This window comes from Leptinotarsa decemlineata, unplaced genomic scaffold (genome assembly GCF_025532065.1).
Source record: "Leptinotarsa decemlineata unplaced genomic scaffold, Ldec_3_MD MMD2_tig00002159_RagTag_RagTag, whole genome shotgun sequence".
Taxonomy (NCBI): Eukaryota; Metazoa; Arthropoda; class Insecta; order Coleoptera; family Chrysomelidae; genus Leptinotarsa; species Leptinotarsa decemlineata.
The window spans coordinates 2763316-2790183 of NW_027412574.1; the positions used below are offsets into that span (position 1 = coordinate 2763316).

The window sequence follows — 26868 nt, forward strand, 5'->3', positions numbered from 1 at the left end:
GGATAATAGTGGTACGATTATTTCTCGATATTTCTTCCAATTATTTGATAGTAGACCCTGTTTTTCTCATTGTATTTATATGCCGCTTTCGTTAATTTGAGTATATCACCATAAGTGGTCATATCGGAAGAGGGGATATTTCCCGACGGTACTTTCATGAATATCAATTCATATAGTTTTGGAGTGCCCTGATACGTGGCAATAATTTTACCATTTTTCTTAAACACAATTTTCTCATCGATGAACTCCACTTCAGCTACACCCATTTGTAAATTTCCCGTTTCAGCGTTCATGTGTACTCCAAGAACTGTGTCATATGAGGGCTTTCCTGATAGTAACTTTTGTATGTGCTTTTGTACCTCATCACCATTATCAAGCGCATTAGATGATTCTAAATCTGAAGTTATCGATGGAGAAACTAAAAGATCCTTCGGGAAAGCCTCTTCAAATTTCGTTTTTATCTCACTTTCAATTATAGTTTTGGCGGTGAGTGGTGTAGCACTCTTTGTTGTCTGCATCACCTGATTTATTTGAGATGCTCCTTCAGTATTGGCAGATATTGCTTTCAAAGGTGTTATTATTGGCTCATAGATTCTTTCAAGTGCTGATTGATCACCTAAGCGACTATTCTTGATATAATTGAATTTCTTCCGAACGGCATCTGTTGCTTCAATTAACTTTCTTTCCAAACACATTTCATCATCATTTTTTCCCTCCATAATGTATTCACTTCAAGAATGTGTACAATGAAGCATCGTCCACACTATCTAGCACTCGAATGATTCAATTGTTTCAAGAACGTCAAGGATATATGAAAGCATCAAATCCTTTTCGATAACGTCCATCTTGCACTTCTCGATCCTTATCAATTACTAAAAATCCATATTTATCCTCCCAACATCTCGCACACATATCTTTGAATTGCTTGTATGTCACATCTGGTGACACGTGGTCAGAAAAAATATGATTGAGATTCATATCATCTTGTTTGAACAGCACAATAAAATTTGCATTATCTCGAATCAATTGTTTCGGGAATCGTGAATATGTTTGGGCCAGATAGAAGCAATCCACATTTTTTATGACACATCACATCATCGAAAATGAATATTGAATCGGTTTTGGCATTTGACGGCTCTAATATTTCAGCAGCATTATTGGCGAAAGTGTAAAATCCTAACCCTTCAATTGGAGCTAATACTTCACGTTAATACTCATATTTGGGTTGATAAAGGGACTTTAAATAAATATATACATTTGCAAATCGTAATTCTAGAGGGTGACTCAGCAGAGAAATCATAACATTTGTCTTGCCGATAATCAAACCGCGAACGAATAGTGGAAGTAAGGATCCATGACGCTGTTTGACACCGCTTTCCGATCCACCATCCACTTTTTCATTAAAATTATCGATGGAAAATTGCTGCTACTGCTTAAGTATGTGCATTGTATGACAGTTGGAGACTATATAAGCAGGTCTTCATATCGATTTCTTTATTTAAATGGGGGTTATGAGCCGATACAGATCTCCTAAGTGGTATTCAATTAAATCTGGTAGGGGGTTGGCCAATTCCCTCATTAATAGTCTACCTTTCGAATTACACTTACCTGGCTATCAGTGATCCGGGTATCAATCAACTGGATTCTGCATGCCAAAAACACGATATTGCATATGCAGAATACCAGCAATCTTTCAGCTAGGCACATGTAGAGCTTGCAGAAAGTACTTGCAATTGATTCAACGCAAAAGACGCTTCTATTGGAAAGAAAGGAGCCGCTTGGCTAATTACGTGAAGGGAAAACGGCGATTTGGTATGGGTTGCGAGTCATCATCCAAGCAGTCACGGATACAGAAAAAAAGCGTCCTATCAAGAAAAAAAATTGAAAAAATATTGAAAGATTCTAAGGTGATAGCTTCTGGTTCTGGAATCGTTAAGAAAGTGCGCGATGTTGTACACAAAGCAGATGGAAGTGAATTTGTTGTCAAAAAATCTAAAACAGCAGCTGAAATTGCACTAAAAGCAGCACGCAAATATATGAGGGCTGCGGGTGGGAAAAAGAAAATTTTTACACCGCGAATCATACCAATTCCTAAAATTGGTGGAATACTACCACTCATTTGCTGGTTTATCAGCGCTAGGTAATTTAGCCGGTGCTACAGCTGGCATAATAAAAGCAGTACAAGCAGCAAAAGTGAGTAGGGTGCAATTGAGTGAGGCAAATCGACATAATAAAAACATGGAGGCAATCGCTCTAGGTAAACGAGACAGCGATATCTACTCGAACCCTTGCCGTAAAGGATTAGGATTTTCGGGGGGTATATATGCGTGACGATTTGCCAAAATCGGGATCATTTCGATATGAATCTGCTATAGTAAATTTGGATAGTCGACATGGTCAAGGAACACATTGGGTAGCATACAGAAAAAGTGACACTTCATTGAAATATTTTGATAGTTTTGGTGACTTACCCCCTCCAAAATAAATGATTCACTATTTTTATAGGGGCTCAAATCCTATCAATATTATCACATATAACTATAAGCGTAAACAACAATTCAATACAGTATGCTGTGGTCATTTGTGTTTGAAATTTCTCCAGAGCAAGACATGGAGATAACACCAGCGCAGGACAGGGAGAGTATCAATAGGATGAGTCATTCATTGATCGCACTTTACGAAAAATGACTAAAAAACCAACTCGCTGGTATGCCGAAAGAGGTGTTGATTGGGTGTGCATCGCATGAAATTGCATCTGTATGGTATAAGTTACCACAAAATCTAAAAAATGATATTGATGTCTTGAAGTACCAGTACTGCCAAGACCATCAGAATAATTCCAATGGTAACAGCAGTAATTCCGATTTGAATGATGGCCCACCTACAAGAAAACATTTCTGTTGTTATTTTAAAGTGAATGATATGATTGTAGTAACAATAATGGGATGGACCATCTGGACAGACCATCCAAAAATCGACGATTACTACACAATTTCTGCTGTCAGCAAAAAAAAACACATGAATCAGTGAAAATTCATCAGTCATGTCACGTACGTTTTCATTGTCGGAACACTTTAGCGAGTTGAGCGAGCGGCAACTTCTACCCACCCATCGAATTGGATAGTGGCACTAATTATGGTCTGGGCTTACACGGTTTCTGTTCCTACAACTCCATATTCAATGTGGATGTAAAAAATAATGTTATCGCCTATTCTGAAGAAGCTAACTCGCCTCCTATCATTATAAAAATTCGACCTGGAGCATATAAAATTGATAAAACCAATAAGGTGATTCCAAAATGCATTAAATCCAAAGAAATGCAATTGGGAAATGGAGCTGAGGAGAATATCGAAGAAGTATTTCTCCTACACGCAAACAAAAACACTTTGAAATGTAAAATGCAGTCGAACTTTTAGGGTTCGAAGCCGATGTGTTTGGCATCGTTGAAACTCATGAATCAACATTGCCCGTAAATATCAATAAGGTGAGAATTATTCGAGTGGATTGTTATGTCACAGCTGGCGTATTTTCAAATGGTTATGAAATCCATAGCATCTTTGAATTTGATATTGATGTAGAGCCCGGTTACAAACTCACCAAGGAACCGCAATGGTGAAAAAATAATAATTGGAATTGATTAGGCTGTAACGATCATCATTTCTCATATGTTGATTCACAACATCGACGACCGTCATAAGTGTATCATAAAAATGAGTAGAGGAAGCATCGATGAGTTTGGTCGCAGAAGTAGGACAGTTTCAAATCCTTTTTTGCGAGGACAACCTGGAGTTGGTTTTAAATTGACTTCCGATGGAAACTTTGATATGAAAAATAATAAAATATAGTCGAGCCTGAAGAGATTACGGATTGTGTTAATCGAGAATATGTTGGTTTTTACATCTCAAAGATCAGAGGAGAATTAGATTCTGATAATGATAACATTAATTTGACATAAGATGAAGTAGAAAAATATTCCGCATCAGTAAGAGAAGATCTCATTACGCTTGGGCTGAAATTAGTGGGAATTGTAAAAAAGTGTTGTGCTTCAATAGCCAGCGATTGCAGCAGCGGCAGCAATTGTATCAGCGTAATGCATTTGGTGGCTATGATCATATGCATTTGAAGAAGAGAAAATCTAAAAGTCGATTCATTCCACGTATGCTTGCCAAACGGTCAAGATATAGGCTAAGCGCTAGTAGTATAAACTTTTTTAAATCCATTGGCTTGAAGGTGCGATATAAAAAAAAGTTATAACGTGGCGACCATCATCACAAGTGATAAACTAGAGGTATTCGAGGAGCCTATGTTCGATCATTCTCTCATCAGTCTTCATGAGAATATATATTAACCGTATGGATCACTATATTACAGAAATTCAGATGAAATCCGAATCCCAATAAATTTTCAAGATCTTATACTCGATATTCCAGACAGGAACATTTATATCGAGGGGAAGTGCAGTGCTAGCTATCCTATAACGCCCTCGCCTCTCTCTTCGACGAAATTCACTATGAAATGGGTGGCGAGCAAGTGGCCGTTGTTCGAAAACCCGGCATAACCATACCACAATGAAAACAATGATACTATTTGGCCAAACACATGCAAATTCGCTACTACCGATAGGATGGGGGCTTGATGTGAATAAACAAGATATATTGGATTCCGTCAGCAATGTATTCAGTGGTAAATTATCCTTGAAGTATCTCATGGGTTTTGCTGAAGATTACAACAAAGGAGTATTTAATGTTAAGCAAGAGCTCATTTTGAATATTGCACGCTCATTCAAAAATTCCTTCATTGAGGAAGTCGATGTAGATTTGAAAATAAACAAAATAGAATGGAGAATCAGACACGAAAGATCGTCAGAAACTGAAGCTATTGAACCGCATCAATAAAAATGCGAATAATGCATTAAAGGTGGCTTATCGTATGTGGGACCTTAATCACACTTCGTGATACATCCGCAGATATATGGGTCGTGAAGATAACCAACAGCCTCGAAAGACTTCGATTCATCATCATCGGCTTTCAAAGCACCGATTAATCTGAAAAGATATCAAAAGATGTGACGAAATTCATCCATGCGAATATTAATAATATTCGACTATCTGTAAACTCTGAAGTATACCCATATGAGCGTTGAAATCTGGATTTTGACAAGAAGTTAGACTCGTCAGCCTACTATGCATATGAAAACTTCCAACGCAGCTACTACGATGAAGCTATGAGTGAGGCGATAATGGATATTGGTAGCTTTCGCAATAATCCACTATTTATCCTCGACTGCTCCCACCAACCCGATGCTATGAAGTCATCTACTGTCGACATCAAAATAGAATTCGAAACACGCAAGGTGAAGTTTCCAACAAACACCATCCTCCACGATGCTATAATGCCCTGAATGGCTCTGTTCAGACTGGTTTGTAATAAGATTGACATGTAATTCACCGTGGATTATTCCATGTTGATAAATAATGAAACACTCAATAATTATCTACTGCCATTTATTTACCAAACAATAAGATATAGACGAACATGAATTGAAATATGATTTTTTTAATAACATAAACAACAGATTTCAAAAATTCATAACACCACACCATTATTTAAAGATTATTTCGGTTGTATGTTGGGATTCTGTGGTTCCAATTGATATTTCTCTATGATATTCTGTGGTAGGTAGATGGATATGTTGTCAAGGAAATTTTTCAAGTCTGCTTCAATTATTAGCTCACAGAGAACTTATCTAAAGTTTTCGCAACTCTTCAGCGTCATAACATACACTCAAATCATAGTTTGATGAATGAAGAAACTCAAGTCGGCTAATTCTCAAGCCAACCTCCTTATTGCAGAATCCAAATTTACTGCTTCCGGCGACTCCTCGGCTGAATATTGCATCCACATGTTCGTAGGAGAAAGAACTCTGAGAATACACAAAATGCATTCATTAGTTTGGAAATTATATTGCAAAAAAGCACTCACTTGAAATTTGATCATGTTTGGAGCTAATCCATATTTTACATTAATATACCATATTTCTACTATTTACAAAGATATTGAAATTATATTCAATCTAAAATATCGAACTTAACTAGTGGGTGGGTTTTGGCACCAGGATAATCCTGAGAACTCTGACCCATATATGTAAAAATGAATTTGGCTTTGGATGAAGTCACTTTGTGAATCATTTCTTCCGTGACACGTTTTGAAAGCCATGATATAAAAGAAGTATTATTTTCCTCGTCCAACAAAACTACTTGAATGGATTTACCATATCGCGTGGACATCACGGACATCTTCTCAATTTTATAACCTTTATCGATAGACAAAGATATTAAAGGCCTCTGCTCCATAGGCTCAGTTTGTTGAACTATTGCAGAATTCATCTTCTCGATATTAAATTTCAAATGATCCATTTCGAATATAGTGGAATTATGGTATGGAAATATAAAATATGTTTACCTGGATTGCTGTGTATACTCCTGACGTAACACTCTCAGTAACTTTGCAGCACTACTTTCACTCATCTATTCAAGTACGTTGGGTTATTCAAACTGAATGTGAAATGGCGATCCTTCGAACATTTATAGAACTTGGTTGAAGGAAAGGGAGGTTTTTCTTTACCACAAGCTGGGTGTCCGAAAACACTACTTCAAAGTAATCTTGACTCCATCGTGTGACGTAGTTGAAGGTCATTCAAGGTCAGACACAAAGCACTCCCTCAAAGTCACCTTGGCTTTGTTGTGTGTTGTAGGTTCAAAACTTCAAGAAAGGCACGTAACTGGCTCGAGTTCATTCGAAATCGAAGTCGCCTTGTTGAAAATATGGGAAGTGAGGAAAGGTCATTCAAAGTCAAACATAAAACACTACAAGATCAAACTCACAAAACCTCCTCAAAGTCAATTTAACTACTTTGTGTGATGTATGTAAAAGTCATTTCAAGGTTAAAACTGGTGGGTAAAGTCACCTTGTAGAAAATATCGGGGTTGAGTGAAGGTTATTCAAGGTTAAACCCAAAACACCACCTCAAAGTCACCTTGTCTGCATCGCCGTGTTACGTAGGTCAAGGTGGCTACTTCGTGTGACGTATGTAGAGGTCATTTCAAGGTTAATCCTTGGCCTCAATAGCCAGAAACACGTGTCCGCGGTTTGCCCCACTTTTGGAGTGTTGTGTCCACTAATTATTTCATTTTTGATTTATATATATATATATATATACATATATATATATATATATATATATATATATATATATATATATATATATATATATATATATATATATATGTATATATATATATATACATATATATTTATATATACATATGTTGTTGTTGAGAATCTTAGCGACTGGAGAAATGTACAGTAAAATGAATTAACGGGGTCTCTCAGTCAAAAAATCAAAACTCTGCACTACTTTGCCAAGCTTTCGCTTCTAATGGGAAGCTTCCTCAGGGTAGCAAAAATGAGTAAAAAAACAATAAATTGAACATGTAAATTGACGAAATAACGTTAAACATTAATGGATTTTTTGGTTTGACAAATGTGAAGGTATGACATTTGTCATACATTTGTTTTGGAGGAGTTAAGTTAGAGTTTATGGCGATTCATGTACTTGTAAACATTTCTTAGTTCATTATTCATTTGATCAGCTAGTGTTTCTATATTATCTCCTGAAATTAATAACAAAGTGTCATCTGCAAAAAAGTTCATGAAATCACAGCCATGGATGATATCTATATCATTTAAGTAGATTAAAAATAATATAGGTCCCACAACACTCCCCTGAGGTACCCCGTAAACGACTTCGATGACTCTGAATCCTGTTAATGATTTCCATACAGGCTTTGGTGTCCAGAGAAAAGTCTTGTTTCATTTATATAGAATAAATCGTTATATTATAGATAAAAAAATTTAAAAAAATGCAAACATAATTATTGAGGAATTGCGTACAAGTGATGATAAAAATAAGTGCTTCATGTGTGGAATTGATTTTGAACTGGAAGATGACATTCATACTATACTGATTTTGTTGGATTTCAGTAGGGCGTTTCATACCCTTAATCACACACTTTTACTTGGTATTCAGAGATATATAGGGCTTTCGGGTACAGCTATTCGCTTATTAGAAAATTATTTGAGAAATAGATTCCAGAGAGTCTTTATTGACAACATAGAGTCTTAACTATCTTCCACTCATATCTCGACTACCACAAGGCTCAATATTAGGTCCTGTGCTGTTTGCTCTTTACTCCGGTAATCTTCTGAGAAGTATTCAGCAATACAACATTCATTGTTATGCGGATGATACCCAAATTTATTTAAATTTTCCGCCTCAAAAAACGAATAATGCATGCGAGATAATCAATAGGGAACTCGGTATATTCGTTAAAAATGCCATTGATCATTGTATCATTATAAACCACACAAACTCGAAGGCTATCTTATAAGGACCCAATAAAAAGCGAGTTGATGTTCTAAACTCAGTAGATATCAAAATTAATAATGAAAATATCGAAATAGTAGACGAAACCAAGGTTCTAGGAGTATTATTGTATTTCAACTTGAGGTTTGAAAAACATGTCGATGCATTAGTGCAAAGAGCATACTCATCCTTACGAGTTATATATGGTGTACGTCATTGTCTTCTATTAGGTTGAAATCCTTACTCTGCGAGACCTTGGTTTTATTTAATTTCAATTATGCGAACTCCGTTTATGGACCAAATTTAACCAACCAATATAAACAAAACATTCAGAAGGTACAAAATTCTTGCCTTCGGTTAATATATGGAATAAGGAAGCGAGAAAGAATTCCCAACACGATATGTGAAACGGGTTGGTTGAATATGGAAAACATAAGATTTCTACCATTCAGAACTGAACTCTTCAGGATATCGTTTAGTTACCAGATTTGCAAGATGTACAATCTCATTCCGCCAAATTTCAAAACAGGAAGTATCCAAACTTTCAAAACCCAACTTAAAAATCTTTTGTTCAGGACTTATCAGTAGATTTTTATTCATTATTTTCACATAACAAGGTTGAAAGCTGCTGCTTTCACCAAAAACTGTATATACATTTTTCAATATTTTTTTATACATTGTGCTTTTGTATCATTCAACAGGTACGCATAGGTATTTTTCAGGGTTAAGTGGAACAACAACAGAGTAGCACTCTCCGCTGCCGAGTTGAACTTCGCCCTTTATTTTCCTAAATATATTTTGAAGGATTATTTTTATTTATATGTATTAAAAGAGGAAATAATAAAGACGTTATTATTATTATTATTATAAACCTTCCACATAACCAAGACATGTAACAGTAGTTATCTAACCGCTAAACTGGATATAGTCCAGAAGAAGTGTCAAAAGGGCCTTAATATAATAGGTAACCCCTTTACGGTGTGTGATGTGTAGAGAGGTCGTTTTGCCAAAAAGAATTACAAGCGGTCCGATGAAGACCAGCCTAGCCACGTCTCGCCCGCATGATATTCTTTGTGACGCATTTGGTAGTTTTTTGTAATTAAATTGACCGTTGGGGTCTCAGTTTGTTTACAATTGCTAATTTTGGTGCATTTTTTCCAATAAGGAACGATGAAATGAATGTTGTCAAGGTTTCAATTTGAATAATTATCTTATAAACAGAGTACTAAAATGAAATACGTAATTCATCTATTTTTTTTATTATTTGGAGAAAATTAACAATGTTTTTCAATAAGACCTCATGAATATTGATACCACACTTCAATAACGAATTATTATTTGGTTAAGTATACATAACAAATTTCTGGTAAAGCTAAGTATTCTTTAAGATGAGTATTTGCATATTTATAAAAATCTTCTGCAGTTTGCCACCAAAAATCTTTGTAAGTTATGGATAGTTTATTGTATTGTTCAATACTATCATTTCCACATTGGCTTTTGAATGGAACAATGGGATAAAAGTTCTTGTGTGAACCAATAACATACCCACACTTATATTCTTTTCCTTCATTCTTACATGTTTTTGTAGAATCTGAAAAATAAAAAATTGTTGACTCTGGTGGTTTATTGGAAAAAAAAATTCATCCTTTGCGATCGCAATTTGTTCACATTATCTCTAACTTTGTTGCATTTTACTGCATTTCACCTGCAGCTGTAGAGGATTGTAGTAAACGTAATCTGTCACATAGTTCATTGGGATCATCCTATCTAATATAGTCTATTTTATCGTTATTCACTTCCATAAACATACCTTTTCCTTTGATAGTTCGTACTGAAACCTCTGGAGTAAAATGAGTCTATTTGATACACGTAATATTCGTTCTGGTGTTGGAAAAATGTTTTTAATAGATACCTTTTCCCGATATTCCAGTTATGGGAACTATTATATTTTCATATTTTTGCAGTTTACTACCATCATTTTGTTTATTTGGTTGATAATGCTTCCGATAAGCATTAGTTTTCCAAGCAGTTTAGTTATAATTCTTTGATCTTGTTCAGTAAAATTTTCGGGGTATTTTTCAGAAAGTAATTCACATAAACCTGGTGTTCCTTTGTATCTTCTATTTTTAACGATTATATCGGTACCATTGATGTATATCTTGAATCATCGATTGATAGTTTTTCAGTATTTTTATCGAGTTCTACACCATATTTGTGATCCAACTCTTTTTTGTCTACATTATGATGCAACCCATTGATATACTTTCTTGGAAGAGGATCGTATTGATCCAAATAATCGATATATAATGTTTGAGTAATATATTTCAAATGATTAACTCCGGGTGCTTCAATTTTTTCCTTATCTTCAAACTGAATATTCTCTTCAATAGATTGTTTCAGTTCATTGGGTTCTTCTTCATCATCATCATCGAAATGAAGAGTATTTTCGATTTTTTGTTTTGAATTTTGTGATAGTAGTTTATTGATAATCGACATGGAATTTTAGGACAAATATTTCCATTTGCTGTAGTATTCAATACCTATTGTTGTGTTGGAGACGTTTTATATGGTGCGAATGGAGTTTCTTGTTGTTCACCTAGTTGAGACATTTTATCCTGTAATTTATTCTCTATATTTTTCAGGTATTTTGTAATTGGATTAAACATGCTTTCATGTACGTATGATGCACTGTTTGGAACCTTTGGTGTAGTAATGAATATTACTGGAGTTTTTTCCCAACACCAAATCATATTTTTTTTAAATCTTCCTCTTTGAAGATGATCACTTGGTGATCAAAACACGTGTCGAGGTGTTAAAAATAATGATTTGGTGTTGGAAAAAAACTCCAGTAATATTCAGGCTTTCATGTAGCAATTCACAATGTTTTAAGAATTCTAATTTATTTTCAACTATTTTTCGTTTATCAATGAGTCTTTTCTTCACTTCTATCTCTTCATTTTTCATTGTTACGAAACTGATATTCAATCAGCTTCTATCAGGTCTCGATCAGGTTTGAACACGTTTCGGTCAGGTGTCAAGTCAGATTTGAACAGGTCAAGAACAGCTCTCAACAGGTATTGATCTGGTGAGGTGGTTTGAACTCATTTTTATTTTTGAATGTGTATGAAGTGATAGAGCCCTTTACGAAAACGACCTCCATTGATGCAACAATCTTTAAAGATAGTAATGAATCCATAAGGTTCTCTCCAGCATAAAGAGCAAATCATCTTGAAGGTAACAAAGGTCATATCAGTTCTTACATGATCGATATAGATGTGTCCTAAGTTCAAATCATCTTGTTTGAAAGCAATTAGGCATGAAATTGTCTCTAATCAAATGTTTGGGTATTTTTGCATAACTTTGATTTAAATAAAATGAATCGACGAAGCGTGTCTTGACATACTTAAGTATTCTCTTATAACTGAAATAACTGATTGTCACAAGCGACATCATCAAAAATAAAAGTCGAATTGGGGTTAGTTTCAGAAGGATGCATTATATTTTCACTGGCACTGAACGCATGATATCCTATTCCTATTATTTATTTTCTATTTATTACAAATACGATAGAAACAGTGTTGGGACATCGGAAATGTATTTAAAATTGTATCCCGAAAGGCGACAACCACATCGAACTATGTTCAAGTCATTAGATTTAAATCTTACCGAGTTTGGTTCATTTGAAAAGACTGTCCTCCGTACAGGTAAAAGGGTTCCGTTAGGGGGGCGTGTTGTACAACGCCACCCCCGTCGTTCACACTTACCCTGCGTCGTAACGGCCGGCTGGCCTCCCTGACCTAGGTTTTAGGGATTTCAGGTCTCATCTCCAGTCTGGGTACGACGGGAGGTGGGATTCCTTGAGCTCTCTCATCGCTCAGTCGTGGTCTATGGGTATTGGTTTCGGACTGGCCCCGCCATTAAGTCACCCCCAAGTCTCGGCGTATTTCAGGGCAGCCTCCTGGCCTACCTCCACCCCCTAGTTCTTCCACTAGAGCGCCAGTTTCGGGCTCGTTCTGGACAACCGGCGCGCCTGTGCGCTTGATGTTCTGTTCCCAGAAAACGCTAAGGGTTTCCCTCTAGGGGCATCGCGACGCCTGGCGTTCGTCGTCCATCACCTAGTCTTCATAATAACGGTACTCTCGACTCTATGTCGGGGTAAACAATGGCGATGTCTCTCTCGGAATTTCCAATTTCACAGGATGGCTTCCGGTTGTCGCCGCCGGTAAAAATTCTCCATTTCTACGGTGTGCTTCGCATACGTTTGAAAACGCAATTTTGTCGGTTTCGGAGCCAATCTCAGCATAGGAGATCGCGCTCGCGTTCTGGAGTTCACTACGTCCCTTAGATGATGTCCTGCTTCTCGATTCTTCAATAACGTCTCCTGACGTTCTCTTGCGAAGGTTTCCTGATCCATTCTTATGGTATTCGGAGTGTTTAAAGCCCTAAAACGATTTATAACAATTAAACTATTTCGCGGTGTATTTTCGCGACTTGTGACATGTCGAGTTCTCTAGCTACTCGGCTTACAGAAAAACCAACTATGACCAGGATTTGTCGCTCTGCGACCATGGGAGAGGTACTGATGTCCTCGTGCGTAAAATAGTTACGGTGAGTAACTGTTTCCAATGAAAACAGATTCCTGAGGGGTTCCGCGTAGGTTCGTCGGAGTCGCACTCAAGCGGCTAAACGTGTCTGACGGAAAATTCAATTGACCGAAACTTGTGGTCTCACGATTTGGCACTAGTGTATTTTCTGCAAGCTGCGCTCGCGCATGTTTTGTCCTAGTCTGCATTTCGATTTCAAGTTTTCTCCAAGATGGCTCTGACGAGGAAATAGTCAGAGGAAATGATTCACGGAAATCTAATATTTTAAGTTCAACGAAACTACTTTTCTATCCAATGAACTGGGCTAGTTGTTTAGGAACAAGGACCCTAACGGTTGAACTGCACCCTAGTATGAGGGCCGTTCGCAGGATAAGGTAGAAAGGTACCGAAGCACAGTAGATGGTCCCAACGATTAGGTTGCGTCGTTCGCCTGAAGGACGTAACCAGTGATGTCTTGACCCTCTCAAATTTAAGCTCTATATACCTCTGCTTCGTTGGCACCGTTTGGTTTCTACAGGGTACCTGAGCCTGAGCAACTTCAGTAGGGACTTGCTCTTCCTTTGCAGGGTTTTGTAGACTGATGTTCTATGGCGGAGTGCCAAACGGAACCTTGATGGCAACCAACTGCTCTGCAACAAAATGTTCACAAAGCAATCTATTCCTTGACAATCTCCAATTAGTTCTGACGAACTAATTGGCCATCAACACTTTGTATATCACCAAATAGCTGCAACCGCAACTCTCTTCAGTAAAAATCATAACGAAAATCTTCCAAGTCCAAAAAGATTTTGAAATTCTTCCAAGTTTTCAGGAGCGATTAGCACAAGTTCATGTTCAACAATCAACTAACTAGCTTCTCTAAGACGTTCACGTACTTATAGAAAATAGGCGAACTCTTCCCGTAACATCATCCGATGTCTCTCGACCAATCAACGGTCTCTAAAATCATACCATCCATGTACACCAAATTTCGATGTCTGCAATCGAAAAAACTCATTCAATATGGATTTGCCAGCGTTTACGACCCTGTTTTTATGCAGGCGCTGGTCTTTGAAGTACACTCGCCGCTCTCCTATATTTCATTGACGTCCACTTGCCGCTGTTTGTATCTCATTTCATTCATACGTCGTCTCGATTCCTCGATATGCGTCGCACGATGGACGAAAACAAACGGGCTTCGGCCTTGCTCGGCTATCTTCGGAAAATCGCGAAAATTCTAAATTTTTGTTTTCCTCAATTTCGTATAAAACTCGACGTCCTAAGATGGAAAGTCTAATGCCGCGTCTCGATATTCTCAGTCTTTCTGGCTGAAAAATGTGTTTGAAAAATTTAATATTTTTCAACACTTTAACTCTAATAAAAATTGAACCACGAGCACTAGAAACATAAATCTCTATCGATGCTTCTTTGAAGAAAGTTCGATTTTCCTGCCTAAATAACTGAAAAGGTCATTTTCCATAAAATCCAACTTTTCCCTATTCAAAATTAGCGAATACTAATAAACCCTGCAAAAGATTATCCTAACACTCAAGAAACGGTATTTCACATCTCAATTTTTGAAACTAAACTGAAATACAATGGAAAACTAACGTTTTCTGTGGTTTCTTAATATTCACTCTGAGTGAGCCGGGGAAAAAATGGACCAGGAAACTAAAGAAAATTTGATAAATGATATATGAATGAGGTCAGTTAGACATTGTATCCTTTTCAATAAAAATTAATAATTTGCAGATAAACATAAACCCGGGGAAATCTACACGTTAAATTTCCTCCGAAATGAATATTTGTCATACAAGTGCTTGGAGACATCTCAAAAAAGTGGTGTAAAATGTTACAAAATACACGAATCTCAAAAATTGCATCCAGGTGAAAGGCGATTAGAATTTTGTAATTGGCTAATAAGAAGACCCAATTTTCCTGTTTTCCTGGATAATGTAATTTGGACACATGAAAGCACTTTTACAAATTGTGGGATATTCAATCGAAATAACGAACACATTTGGAGCATAAACAACTCCAGGCAGTTCCGAGAAATTCGACCCCAAGTGCGACTTAGTATTAACGTGTGGGCAGGAATTTACAAAGATAGAATTTTGGGTCCTCATTTATTTGAAGAAATTCTTAATGGAGAAACCTATTTTTCTCCAGTGTTTAATGTCGATTTTCGAAGACTATGTGGATGATCTACCTTTGGCTAACTATAACAACATTTGGTTTCAGCATGATGGTGCCCCACCGCATACTACCAGACGAGTATCTAATTACCTGACTAAAAGGTTTGGTGATAAATGGATAGGGAATAATGGGCCGGTGAGGTGGCCAGCAAGGTCTCCAGACTTGAGTGTTATGGATACATTATTATGGGGTACACTGAAAAATAGAGTTTTTGGTCGGATTGAATATCAAAATACTAAGGACTTTCAGCACAGCATTGTTAGAGAGTTCGTGCGAAGAAGGGCACAGTTGTGCTTTCATTCAAAAGGACACAATGTCTAATTTACCTCATACACACCTCATTTATCAAATTTTGATTGTTAATTCTGTCTCCGTATTTTTTCATTAGCTTTTCGAACAAACCAAACTCGGTGAGATTTTGATCCAATAACTTGAACATACTTCGATGTGGTTGTCGTCTTTTGGAATAGAAGTTAAAATACATTTCCGAGATCCTAACACTGTTTCTATCGTATTTGTAATAAATTTGTATCATATCTCTTTTTTCTTCATTCGTGAAAGCCATTTTTTGCCGAAAATTCAATGACTTGTACAATAACAAAATTTCATTGAGTGTAACAAATTGAAAGTCAAATTAAGAAACATCAAAGTCAAAGCCTATTATGATAAGAATTTTTTTTTCAATATCTCCAGTTTTTCGAAAAAGAATGATAACTTATGATACATCATTGCAAAGGTAAAATCTGGTTCTATTCAAAACAGAAAGAATCCAATGTACCGCCAATAAGAAAAAATAAAGTTGATGATGGTGGCAGGAAGACGAAACGTCGTATGTATGTAGTCGCATTTTGTATTAGGGAAAAGTGGCATTGTGGAAGTGCAATTTATTTTCGAATCCTTCGAAAAATAAAGCCAGAAAAAAATGACAACCATTTTCCGAAATTTCTGTTTTATCCGGATATTTCCAGATATACTCGGAATTTCAGAACTTTCTCAAAGGCATATTATTAGTCAGGTAAATGCGCAACTTTGCCCCAATTTATCCATCTTCGTATCTCTCACAGTTTCCGAGATCCCAATGGTGAGGATCGAATTTGAAACACCCTATAGATCTTTTGTATGTAAAGTTGAAAAAGAATTGAAAGAAAGTTTATTGAAGGTTAACGTTTTATTTTAGCAAATTTCATGAAGCCTTAAACTAATGAGACTGAAATTAAACAATAAACATTTCAAGAAAGAAATACTGGTTTGAATCTTTATGAAATTTTACAATTAAAGGTTAACGTGAATAATTATAAACCGATAAATGTAGGTATTTCCACATTTGTCTAAATTCATTCAAAATGAAAAAGCAGCTCCTAATATTCAAAATAATGCTGTTTTCTTTGGTCTATTGTGGCAGCTCTTCATCCATGTACAACTAATGTTTGTAAAAAATCATCATATCAGCATTTTCGAATACTTTGAAATATGATGGTATTGAATTTCCAATTAAAATTAAAGACATCACAGAATTTGACTCAGCTACTAGCTGTTATATTTGTCAAACACCATTTATAAAGGGTCAGCTCAAGGTGAAAGATCACTCGCATATCAATGGGAAATATCGTGGAGCATCTCATTCCACACCTTGTAATTTCGACTGTCAAGATGATAATACGATAACTGTTGTCTTTCATAATTTATTTGGTTACGATAGTCATTTTATTATTAAGGTTTCAGCGAAAGAGTTGCCTGGTGCTGTTGAATTGTTGCCAGTGAATAAAGAGAGATATATCATTCGGTAAACAAATCAATAACACGAGTATTACATATCGATTTTTAGACTCTCTTCGTTTCATGGCAAGTAGTCTTAGATAAATTAAGTTCATATTTAACTCACTCTGCGTAGAATTTTTGTAAGAATCAAAAGGAATTCATCCTTTTATTTAAGAAACGTATATTTCCATATGATCATTTTCCTAGTTGGGATAAAATGAAAACTGAGGAATTACTACCAATCCAATATTTTTTCAATAAATTAAGAAAGTGCAGTGTATTAGAAAATGAATTATCGCATGCTGTAAGTATGGGACACTGGAGTTATATTTAAAAACAGATGGCTGATGTTTTTGAAAAATTTCGAAAAGTATTTTCGAAAGCATACGATCTAGTGTTTGAAATATAACACTGCACCAGATCTTGCTTATGCAAGTTGTTTGAAAATTTCAAAGGTTACTTTGGAATTATTAGAAGATATTCCTAATGTAGCAATGTATATGGTAAAGCTAATAATTTTTACATGAAAAACGAATATGACCTTGATCAACCCTCATCATACCTCATGTACTACGATGTTACTAATTCGTATGAAACAGTTTTATCAGAATATTTACCTGTTGGTGATTTTAGGTGGATAGATAGTGTTAATTTCTATTCAGAAGGCACCTTAAACACACCTGATAATTGTGATTAATGTTACATACTGTAGGTTGACTTAGATTATCCTATAGAACTTCAAAATGTTCATAAAGATCTTCCTTAATACCCTCAAAACTGATCCCACCCGTTTCAACATCAAAGCATTCAAAATTGTTACGACACTTTTTGATAAGAAAAATAACGTCATTCATTACAGAAATTTTCAACAATGATATTTATAAACATATCAAAGAAGACATATATAAATTCGATAAATCTGACTATGCTGTAGATAACAAATTTGGAATTCCATTAGCAAGTAAAAAAGTTTCAGGTTTGATGAAAGATTAAAATAACGGAAGACATATGAAAGAGTTTATAGTCAAAAATGTTTGCCATAAAAAGAGAGCATGAAGAGAATGATGAAAAAATTTGAAAAAAAAAGATGAAGGTATAACGAAAGCTTTTCTTCAAAAAATAACTTTTTAAAATTATTACGATTGTCTATTCAAAAATGAACATTTTGAAGTAACAGAAAATCTGATACATAGTAAGAAACATGAGGTTTACACAATAAATTAAAGAAAAGATGCACTAACTCCTTCTGATGATAAATTCATTGTAAATTATATATCAACAGACACAATACCTTTGGATTACAAAATTCAATCCACATGCAGGGCCGTAGCGAACAGAAAAACCAGGGGGGAAAGGAATCCAATTTTCCCAACCCCACCAGCAAAATTTCCCAACTTTCGAAAAAATGAAAGCCGAGAGATTAGTTACTACTATAATATATTAATTCTCTTACTTAGCTATCCAAAGATTGGCTCAATGATTATGTCCGTTAGGCTATGCACAAAGAAAAATAAATTTTGGTAATCATAAAAATAATAATGGGAATTATTCTATTTTGGACCAAGGTCTTTGGTCTTCCACCATGCATAGGAATATTCAATACAAATGAAAGGAAACAACACTTGAATAATTTTGTGTTTATTGTTTTCTACTATTATTTTTTTTATCTTCACGGCCCGAAATTTCCCAACTATTCCAAGTCGAAAAAACAGCGAAAAGTTGGAAATATTGTAAAATTGTCACTTCAAAATTTGTGGACTGTTCAGGACTGTTCTTTCACTTGAAATTAAACTTTTTTGAAATTTTCAAACAACTCGGAATTTCAAAGTATGAGATCTCCAAGTTATGCATGTTGGGAAATTCCAACCTTCTCCTGGTTCTTTCCCTTTTCTTATTACCTCTCCCTTTCTTTTCTCTCATTTTCATTTTTTTATTTTTATAAATTTTTTTACTATTATTTTTTTCTATCTTCACGGCCCAAAATGTGCCAAGTCGAAAAATCAGGGAGAAAGGCTCCCCCCATCTCCCCCCATGGCAACGGCCCTGTCCACATGTATTCATTTTTACATTTAATTAACCTACAACTTATGTTTCAACACAAGGGTGATTGATGGTGGATTATCAGAATTAATATTCAGGAAAATAGAATAAGTAGCAGTTCTGATAGAGGGAACAAACACCATATCTCAATGGCCATTCATTATTCAAATGTGTTTACATCGAACATGAGCATTTCGCTATATATATGTTCCTCATGTGATGAACTTGAGAATTGAGCGACATTCAGAAAACGAGTACGCTTTGAACGAGAAATGATGGACACGTCGAGATATAGTAGTATTACAGATGAATAGGTTAGATTTATATGTATATGTTAGATTGTATATGTAAATGTTTATTTTATTTACAGATGAGTGATGAATCTTGGGTTGAGGATAACTTCTCGACCTATATCCCTAACTTAGATAGAGATATAGTGATAATCCCTCCAAACAAAAAAATAAGAGAATCAAACAGGGATAAACAATTTCAACTTTTTTTAAATAAATGTAACGAATCTGAAGCCGGCCCTGACCGATATCTCAGCCAGCAAAGACATGACTCATCGCGAACCGCTGCGAAAAGAATAGATGAGTACAGAGACCTCTAGATAAATCTAGAACGATCGTTACCGGTATATAAGCCCTGCTTCCCGTCCATAGAGGGAATCTGTATTCAGAAAGCGAATCGAGCGGTTAACAAACAGTGAAGATAAATTAAGCCTTAGTTGCTAAGTGGAGTATATAAATTAGTTGTGATAGTGAAGTATTGTTAAAAATAAATACGTTTAAGACAGTTAATTCTTTAATTCGTTACAATTGGTGATCAGAAGTGGATTTTTAAAATAAATTTGTGAGCGCTTGGTGGACAATCTTTGTATTACGGTGAAATTGACTATAAAACTTTCGCGCAGAGAGACTGGTGATTCATTGTGTTTCGCGAAGTGGACAGTACCGGACTACGGAAACATAAACTGATAGACCTTTCTCGCGAAAAATAGACTTGTGAAAATAAATAAGTGTTTCGGACTCGAATATTCCGTTTTGTGGAAAATAGACAGTAAGAGACAAAATGTGTTCAGGAAAAGTGCGCCTAGTGGACTTGAAAGTTGCTGAATTGAAGCAAGAATTGGAGGAGAAAGAGCTAGATTGTTCTGGAAAGAAATCAGTACTCCAGAAGAGATTGCGGGATAACTTGATTGAATCAGGAGAAGATCCCGAAACCAAATCTTCATTTCTGCCCACCCCACAGAAACGGTTACCGAAAACTCAATTCCGGAACTGAAAGATGTTGAAGTCAGTTCTGAACCAGGAAAGCTCTCCATGAAGCCGCCCCAGTTCGACGGAAAAACTCCCTAAGAAAATTACCGCCGACAATTCGAAGCTGCAGCCAGAGCAAATGGATGGAATGCAGAAGAAAAGGCGGTAGCATTAACATTGGCGTTGCGTGGAGATGCAACGAATATTTTGCAAACCTTCACGGCCCAAGAGCAGGAAGACTATGACCAACTTATAAAACATCTTGAACTACGGTATGGACAGGCACACCTAGAACACGTTTACCATTCACAGCTGAAGAACCGCTGCCAGAAATCAGGAGAATCCCTACAGGAGTTTGAAGCCGATATAGCTCGATTGGTTCGTCTAGCATATCCTGCTACACCGGAAAATGTAATGGAGCGGTTAGCAATTCAGGCATTCTTGGACGGACTTCGCGACCAAGAAACAAGGCAGGCCTTGACACCAGCTCATCCCAAACATCTCGTGGATGCACTGGCAAGCGCTCTGGAGTTTGAGGCTGCAAAACAATCCTGCAAGAGCCAGAGCAAAGTTCGAGCTATCGAGGAAGATGGACAAGTGCCTGCAGATATTGAGGCCACCATCAGAAAAGTAATGAAAGAAGTGCTGCCTGAGAGGAAACAAATAAGATGCTGGAACTGTGGGAAAATTGGACATGTGCGTAGCAAATGTCCAGCTTTCAAAGAATCGACACCAAATCAGGAAAACTAAAGGGGGTCGATGAGAAGGGGCAATCGTGGGCCTGTACCCAGCAAGCCCCCGTAAAAAACGCATATGTTGCCGTTCTCCAACGACAAGACAAAGGTGTTTTCGTAGATGGCCTCATCAACAACGAGCCTTGCACCATGCTGCTAGATACAGGTGCGACGAGAACCATTCTTGGGCCAACCTTTGCTAAAACACCGGCAAGAATTGAACCTTCAAGCTGGAAGCTACTCACCGCTACAGGGGAGAACTTGGAGAACTACCAATTGAATTGGTGTTGGGCAGCAGTAAATTGAAACATCGTGTATTGGTGGCGGACATAGAGGACGACGCGATCATTGGAATGGACATAATGAATTCAGAGGGCTCGAGCTGAATTTCCAAGACGGCGTCCTACGTGTTGGCAGAGAAGAGCTGGTGCTTCATGGAAGAAGCGAAGAGACGATCAGGGTCCTGTTGGCTGAAGACGTGTGCGTACCTGAAAAGGCTGAAACCATCCTGGAGGCTCGCTTGGACGATGAAAAAATTGGACGAGGAATCGCACTGGGGAAGACCCTGTTGCGTGTTGATGAAGTTGTCCCGGTCAGGGTCATGAATTCAACTACTTTCCCGTGACCTTGAAGAAAGGAACAATGCTGGGGCACTATTCGTCCTATTCCTCTGTGATACGGAGTGTACGCAGTTCTGTTAGCCAAGATAACATTTTGCCTAAAGAGTTGGAGAAGTTAATTGGCATTTTCTCCAAGGACATACCACCAACTCACCGATCAAAACTGATGGAGTTAGTCAAGAAGTACCTGGAAATCTTCGACATTGGAGAAGGGAAAGGCGGCAGAACGAATGTGGTTCAGCATAGAATCGACACTGGGAATGCCCGACCAATCCGGCAATCAGCTATAAGACTCCCTCTGGCCAAGAAAGAAGAGGCAGACAAGATAGTCAGCGACATGGAAAAAGAAGGAGTCATCAAACCTTCTGACAGTCCGTGGTCTTCCCCAGTCGTATTAGTGAAGAAGAAGGACGGCTCGACAAGATTCTGCGTGGATTATCGCCAGCTAAATAATGTGACAAAGAAAGACAGCTATCCTCTTCCAAGAATCGACGACACCCTAGACACGCTAGCCAGTTCGCGGTTATGCCATTCGGGCTTTGTAATGCTCCAGCGACCTTCGAGAGATTGATGGAGACGGTTTTCAAGGGGCTCTCATGGAAGCCGTGTCTAGTGTATCTCGACGATGTAATCGTGGTCGGAAAATCATTCGACGATCACTTAAAAAATCTGGAGGAGGTATTCATGCGTCTGAGGAATTCTGGATTGAAACTTAGTCCCAAGAAATGCCATCTGTTCCAGAAAGAAGTTCGTTACCTTGGCCACGTTGTTTCTGGGGAAGGAGTGGCAGTGGACGAACAAAAGATCAAAGCAGTTAAGAATTTTCCCATTCCAAAAGACATACACCAGCTTCGGAGCTTTCTTGATTTGTGCACCTACTACCGTAGTTATGTGCTAGGGTTTGCCAACATCGCCAAACCATTGACCCGACTTACAGAAGGACAGATCCAGTTCCAGTGTTCTGAGGAATGCCAAGACTCATTCAAGAAGTTGAAAAGAGATTTGATCAACGCTCCTGTTTTGAGCTATCCCTTACCGACCCTAAGACCATCGTGACAGGAGACAGGTTATTCGCCAGCGGTTAAGTCCTACTGGGCACAATGAAACTCCTTAACTTGGAAAATGGGGTTCTGAAGCGGGTGTTGGAGTCTGAAGACGGTGGGGAAAAAAGGTGCCAGACGGTGGTACCCAGGAGCAGACGACGGGAAGTGCTCATAGAAATCCATTATGGAGTCACTGGATGACACCTGGGACTAACGAAGACCCTCAAGAAAGTAAGACAACGGTTTTACTGGGTTAATTGTCAAGCCGACGTCAAGGACTGGTGCAGAAAGTGTGCTGTATGCGCTGCCAGTAACGGACCTCGGATACTACTGAAAGCTCCAATGCGCCAGTATAACGTAGGTAGTCCTTTTGAGAGAATCGACATCGCCGGCCCGTTCCCAGAGTCCGACCATGGGAAGAAATACATCCTTGTAGTCATGGATTACTTCAGCAAGTGGGCAGATGCCTATGCCCTGCCTTTACCGTCGCTGACGTCCTGGTAAAGGAAGGGATATGTCGATTCGGTGTCCCATTGGAGCTGCATTCGGACCAGGGCAGAAATTTTGAGTCCAACCTGTTCCAAGAAATATGTAAACTGTTGGACATTCGAAAGACCAGAACCACAGCCTTACATCCACAGTCCGATGGAATGGTGGAACGAATGAATAAGACCATAAACCGCCATTTGTCCAAGGTATGACCAACAAAGAGACTGGGACCAATACCTCCACCTGTTCCTGCTGGCTTATCGTTCAGCAGTACACGAGTCAACCAGCCAAACCCCCGCTAGTATTATAATGAGCCGAGAGTTGCGGCTTTCTTGCGACCTGAAATTTCGGATGCCGCCAGAACAAGACACTGCAGGGGAAGACTATGTCTGCAAGCTTCGGCAGAGAATGGACGACATCCATGAACGAGTCCGTCTGAACATTCGGAGTGCCAGCGATAGGATGAAGGAGGCCTATGACATCAAGGCGAATACTGGAGGATTCGAAATCGGTGACTTAGTTTGGCTGTACAATCCTAAGCGACGCCGTGGTTTATCACCGAAGCTGCGGAACTCGTGGGAGGGTCCGTACAAAATCATGAAAAAGATTAATGACCTCGTCTACCGAATCCATAAGCCACCTCGAGGAAAGCTTAGGGTTGTCCATTTTAATAGATTGGCTCCTTATGCTGGAAATCACGACCAAGTTCGCGCCCTCAGACCACCAGAGGATGAAATGACATTCCAGCAATTCATGTCCTTATACTCGAACGGACAGAAGTCGTACATGGGGTAACTCGAGAAAAGCCACGAGACCTTTTCAAGGTTCCAGTTTATTACGCACTAGCTCACTGCGTGGCAGAGGATCTCCAAATGTCCAAGGGTATCGCTGTGGTATTCAATAAGAAATTCGGTCAGCTCCAAACATTACGAGAACAGAATCCTGAAGTCGGAGGAGTGCTACAGTTGAAGAAGGGTAAGAGAAACATTTTCTACTTGGTGACCAAAAAGCATTCTCGAGACAAACCGTCCTATGAAGATGTCTGGAGGAGTCTTATTAGACTGAAGGACACGATGCTCGACCAGAATCTCGTGGACTTGGCAATCCCGAAATTAGCCTCTGGGCTCGACAGGCTGGACTGGAGAATCGTGAGAAGCATGTTGGAAACGATCTTCAGATCCAGCGGCATCAAGATTTTGATGTGCGGTAACCATCTTCCACGACCGAGCATGAAGACTGTGGAGTGTTACTTCCATCGAACTTCACAGTTCAGATATGGGGAGTCCTGCAGGTATCGACACACGCCAAGAATGACATTTCGGGGCAAAACGTCTTTAAGATGGGGGCGATGTAACGAATCTGAAGCCGGCCCTGACCGATATCTCAGCCAGCAAACACATTACTCATCGCGAACCGCTGCGAAAAGAATAGATGAGTACAGAGACCTCTAGATAAATCTAGAACGATCGTTACCGGTATATAAGCCCTGCTTCCCGTCCATAGAGGGAATCTGTATTCAGAAAGCGAATCGAGCGGTTAACAAACAGTGAAGATAAATTAAGCATTAGTTGCTAAGTGGTGTATATAAATTAGTTGTGATAGTGAAGTATTGTTAAAAATAAATACGTTTAAGACAGTTAATTCTTTAATTCGTTACATAAAATATTAAGTTTACGGATTTCAATGATTTATATGCAGATACATCATTGAATGCATGTGAGGAAATGGATATAACGTTAATGGAAATATACTATTTAACAACAAGTGAATCTATAACAAATATTTCATTCTATAAAATGTGTAATTCTCCAAAAGAAAACAGCATGAAAGTCACGAGGACAAGACAACGACATTTTCTTGTGGGGTTTTCGTGAGTCGCAGATGTAAGCGAATGAGCCATAAACCACAACGATCCTCAAAGCCAACATAATGCATACCGTCGGTCAAATTCAGCCTGATTTATGCGCCAGAGTCATGGAAAATTGGGCGTTTTGGATGCGCTTCACCCAGAGAAGCCGTGGCGGATATTTGAACGATTCCACATATAATTGCATCAATAGGTCTTTCAAATAAATGAAAAATTTTGCTGATATCGCACACATAATTTGTTTTATTTAAATTTGATGATAGGAAGCGCTCACCGTTCAGTGATGGCCTGGCAAACGTCGTTCTCAAAGAAATATGGACCGATGATACCGTCAGCCCAGAATTACAGTCTTCCAGACTCTATGCAATTTTGCAATGTGCAAGAAATATTAATTTTTGGCCTTAACAAAGTGAGCGTTCAATATTTTCTCAGGCTGGTAGGGTACTTAGAGTACAGATATATGCCCTGAACTAACAATGCAGTGCCAAAAAATTTTGGTACCGAACTGAATTGGGACGTTGGTCTATAAGAAACATTATGAATACTACTAAAATATACCCAGGAACACACACGGGAAAATGGTCAGAAAGGGACTGTCCAAAAAGATAAGTGAAGAACTGTTTTAACGATGCAGAGATCTTGGCTGCAGACAATGCAACAAAGAGACATAAATAGCTAGTCATATTTTAAGCGAATGTGAGTCAATGAATCACAGGAACCAAACAATTTTTGTATTAAATATGTCGAAATGAAATTTCAAATAGAACCTCGCAGAAATCAAACAATTTATGGAAAACCCAGTAAACATGTCCAGAAGAATGTAACAAATATCCAGCAAGGGACTTTTACCGACTAGTACAGATAACAAGATTGGTGGAATGGGTGTCATGAAAAAGATGGGAAAATGAAATAAGCCCATGATACTGCAATGTTTTCAGGAGACTTGAAAGACCACTATGCAATGAATTGCTGAATTATGAGCAAATGAAAAATGTTTTAATAGTGATCGAATAACACGTACAATTTTTATTTCTTCCATTCATTATAGAAAAAAATATTTTCAGGTTATTACGTAATCAATTTTCATGTAATCTGATATGATTTTTTTTCATATTTCAGTTTTGGACAGACTGCTATTTTCTTAATTGGAGGAAAAACTCTAGAAGAAAAACCAACATCATTATTCCTGAGAAGTGGAGATATTGTCATAATGAGTAAAGAATCCAGGTTGGCCTACCATGCTGTTCCCAAAATAATACATACCGAAATCACTCCTTGGAAAATCAATAACGACTGTACATGGGAAAATGACAATAACGAAATGCAATTTTTAGTAGATGAAAGCGATTGGAAACCCTTCGGTGAATACCTTGAACACTCTAGAATTAATGTTAATGTGAGACAAGTTGTATGATAGCAATTCGATTGAAAATCCAATATTCAGTAAGTGTGAATATTATGTTATAATAAAGAAGATAGAGAGAAACCGTAATGATTCTTAGTGAGTTTGAAATAAGCAGAGTCACATGTGTGTATTATTAAAAAAAAATATAATTGAGGATACTTGATAGACTCTCTTGTTCCTGAATGAAACCTAAGAGATTTCAATAATCCATAAAGGGCAGAAATATTATGTGCTTGCTCAAAGTTCCTAGTTCAGCCATTTATGTGAAAAGCCACCATTTACAAATACTCGAAATACTATGTACATGCTGTTCCACAAGGTATTGACACAATAACACATATATTTCTTTGAAATTTTTTTGCAAGGACAGAACACAAACACTACAGGAAAATCCTTGAGGCGCTCTCGGTACCTGTGTGAAAGTAGCGATTCACGTTGGATTTGAATCG

General features: G+C 37.7%; 1 protein-coding gene across 1 annotated transcript in view; it reads left to right on the forward strand.

Annotated features, from left to right (window-relative positions):
- The window catches only part of AlkB (alpha-ketoglutarate-dependent dioxygenase AlkB), a 50247-nt gene extending 23747 nt beyond the window's left edge, over positions 1–26500 (forward strand). Inside the window, exon 5 of the mRNA XM_074177053.1 lies at positions 26134–26500. Coding sequence (XP_074033154.1) covers positions 26134–26428 — 295 coding nt within the window. The 3' untranslated portion in view covers positions 26429–26500. The remainder of the gene's footprint in view (positions 1–26133) is intronic.
- Positions 26501–26868: the final 368 nt, after the last annotated feature.